This window comes from Amblyomma americanum, chromosome 11 (genome assembly GCF_052857255.1).
Source record: "Amblyomma americanum isolate KBUSLIRL-KWMA chromosome 11, ASM5285725v1, whole genome shotgun sequence".
NCBI lineage: Eukaryota > Metazoa > Arthropoda > Arachnida > Ixodida > Ixodidae > Amblyomma > Amblyomma americanum.
The window spans coordinates 50,864,776-50,867,995 of record NC_135507.1 but is presented as its reverse complement, the minus strand read 5'-3'; the positions used below and the strand labels follow the sequence as shown (position 1 = coordinate 50,867,995).

The 3,220-nt window shown below is 49.1% G+C and overlaps 1 protein-coding gene across 1 annotated transcript; it reads right to left on the bottom strand.

Moving 5' to 3' along the window:
• Positions 1 to 443: 443 nt before the first annotated feature.
• On the bottom strand, positions 444 to 2,786 carry LOC144109611 (uncharacterized). The gene is made up of 3 exons (XM_077642430.1): positions 2,757 to 2,786; positions 1,866 to 2,087; positions 444 to 655 (listed from the first exon to the last, which is right to left on the bottom strand). Exons 1-3 carry the CDS (start codon positions 2,784 to 2,786, stop codon positions 470 to 472), a joined length of 438 nt encoding a protein of 145 aa, XP_077498556.1. The 3' UTR covers positions 444 to 469.
• Positions 2,787 to 3,220: the final 434 nt, after the last annotated feature.

Below are 3,220 nucleotides of genomic sequence, written 5' to 3'. Positions count from 1 at the left end.
CGGATTACACCAATTAGGCATATGCGCAGCTTCTCTCCGTACGCAGGCAAGGGCGGACATAATTCGAATTTGGTTTAACACCACACCAGTCGATTAAGAGAATGCAAGTCTACAGCAGCTCATATTATATAGCTGTGCAATATATTTTTTTTTAGTTCTGTGACGCCGAACTATGCAATCGTGCACCCCTCGTGTATTTATCGTACACATTGTGTGCCTGCAGCTAGGTGTGCGATCACGTAAACGTCCGACAATGTAGGCGTACGATAGTGTAGGCTTGCCTTTGCTTTGGTATGTGATCACGTTGACGTATGCAGCAATATTTGCGCACAGCTGTCTCACACTTATCTCACCTTGTCGAAAGAGAAAAGTAGTAAACGGATAAACGAAAAACTATAAAAATATGCCCGCAGCACGCTTGGCAGTGACGGAGCCATGTCGGTGCGGAGGGCTGCAGTCAGCGCAGATATCAAGAGGGCCCCGTCTCGGCGATCGTCTGGAGCAGAGGCGCCTCCATGTTGGTCTCTGTGCAGCGCCTCTGGGGGTCGTCGTCCAGGAAGACGTCGAACACAGCCACGGGTGCGTCGCCCATTCCCTCTTCGTACGAGCTGCTGATGCGACGCTGAAGCTCTTGGGGCCCCGCCACTGCTGCCACCTGCATGCGGTCGAAGAGAAAAAAAATACCTGCAATCAGGCTTTTGTGAGCACATTTTCAGCGTGAGTTGTCACAAAAATCGCGTCCATATTTTATCTCCAACTGCTAAAACTGCACGGTTCACGCCAGCCAGTCTGACAATGTGCTTGCGCATACGCAGTAGGCATGTGGCGCCAGCATAACGGAGCACATCTTAATTTTTCTTCGCCAGCTGTACAACTCGTGGAAGAGTTCTTAACAAAGAGACTGGGCATGGTGGACCTACAGCCTGGCATCCTAGTTAGGTCACCCTCTTGAGATCACACATTGATTTCTTTCTATGGGAGCATGTCGAAGATCAGGTTTTTCGACACCGAACCGGCCTACCACGAAGATCTGAAGAAACGTGCTGGAATATGACTGGAAAAAATTCCCACACACATGCTTTTATCAGCTGTGAACACCACGGAAGACGCCTTCTTCCGTGCATCGCAATTGCGGAAAGCAGCTTGAGCACATCAGGTAAAAATTGTGTGTTGCCGTCCTAAGTAGTACTTTTTTCTTGCGCAGTGCCCAAATGAGGCCGCAGCCAAATGAAGCATTTCAATATACGCATTTTCTTTTTTTTTCTATGTTTGCTATATGATTCGAACGTTCTTAAGGCCGCTGCAGTGGCTCAGTTATGGTGCTCGGCCACTGACCCGAAAGACGCGGGTTCGATTACGGTCGCGGCGGTCGCATTTCGATGGAGGTTAAATGCGAAAGAACCAGGTACTGTGCGATTAAAATCAGTTGTTGGGCAAGTTGGCATTTCATGCTTTCATTCACACAGCGCAAAGACGACGTCACAAACTTTCCCGCACTTCTTTTGAGCATTAAGGAGAAGCCTAAAATTCAATCACCGATTACGTCACTATTTCAAATGCTAGTGCAAAAACAATTGGCATGCTTTACCTACGGCCAATATAGATTTGAATCCTTGAATATAGCGGCATTCTGAAAAAGTGGTGCCGTTGCCCTTTGAGCCTACATAGGAAGCCACGTATGCAAGCTTAGGGCAGGAATGGGTTTGTTGCTTAGACGCCGTGACTTTAGAGGATAGGCGGTGTGGAAGCCATTGTGGATGATAAGCTTCACAAAGAGGCGCATGAGTGTGCATGTTTGTGGAGACGGCGATGACGCCAGGTGCTCTTTCTTAGCAGCTAAGAGGAATTCACTCTGCAAGGCCCACCTCCTGCTCAAGCCCGTGTTGCTTGCTTTGTGTCCGACTGCCAGCGACCACGCGACACTCTTCGTCGGAGTTCCGATCTACCACCAGGAGTTCACACACGTCCGGGTAGCTCGTCTTGCCCAGCATGATTTCTCGGCCATTGAACACAGCCGAGAGTCGTTTGATGGGCGCCAGATGTTTCACTTCCGCCGTGTGCTCCAGCTTGAAGATGTCGGCGCCTACCTGAAAATAAAAAAACAAAAAAAGTGGTTATCATCTGACGAGGCTAACAAAGGCGTATGGTTTCGCTCGCTTGAAACCGCCTTAACACTTTTTTTCCCTACTGAGCAGAAAAAATTGGCAGTGGCTTAGCTTGGCTAACTATGGAATTCAGCGAAAAGCAAGGACGCTTGCTAAGCGTCTGAGGCTCGTCCATAGCAGCTCTGCTACACGCTCGCGGCAGCCGTTCTATATATACCCGCACGACCACGTGGTTATATATATGACGTGGTATCACATGGTCTTACGACACCCCTATCGGATGTCATCCCGTGGCTTTACATCACCCCACCGGATGTTCTTAAGGTCAAAGGTCAACCGGAAAATCACTCAATGTCAAAGGTCAAATTTCAACTAAATGTCATGAGTCAAGGTCAGGGGTCAAGGGTTCGGCACCATAACTGTACCACATATGGTCATACACGGCTAACCTGGTTGGGCTGAAGGTCGTTCAAGGTCTTTCACCGGCCTACGCGACGGTTGCTTTACCTAGTGTAGTAAATACACCATTTATGGTCAAAGGTCAACCCTAAGGTCACTTAATGTCAAATTTCAACTATATGTCATGGGTCAAGGTCAGGGGTCAGGGGTTCGGCACCATAACTGTACCACATATGGTCATACACGGCTAACCTGGTTGGGCTGAAGGTCGTTCAGGCTCATTCTCCGGCCCACGCGACGGTTGCTTTACCTAGTGTAGTAAATACACCATTTAGGGTCAAAGGTCAACCCAAAGGTCACTTAATGCCAAAGGTCAAAGTTCAACAAAATATCATGGGTCAAGGTCAGGGGTCAAGGGTTCGACACCATAACTGTGCCACATATGGTCATACACGGCTAACGTGGTTGGGCTGAAGGTAGTTCAAGGTCATTCTCCAGCCTAAGCGACGGCTGCTTTACCTAGCGTAGTAAATACACCATTTCAACAGGGACGCCATTAGCATTCAGCCACCCCTCCATTCACACTGTGGTCATGCTCTCTTTGCTGAAGGAAATGATGACCGCCACGCGGACGCGGCGGTTATAGCGACATCTGTGTGCTGCGGCGTACCGAAATGCTGTACGCGAACTTGCGGCGAATTTCTCTGTCCGCAGAA

Coding starts and splice junctions, on each gene's coding strand:
- LOC144109611 (XM_077642430.1), bottom strand. CDS start 2,786: ATGAGCCTGAACGACCTTCAGCCCAACCAG. Junction 2,088..2,756: donor ACGACCTTCAGCCCAACCAG/GTTAGCCGTGTA, acceptor TTTTATTTTCAG/GTAGGCGCCGACATCTTCAA. Junction 656..1,865: donor AACACGGGCTTGAGCAGGAG/GTGGGCCTTGCA, acceptor GACCGCATGCAG/GTGGCAGCAGTGGCGGGGCC.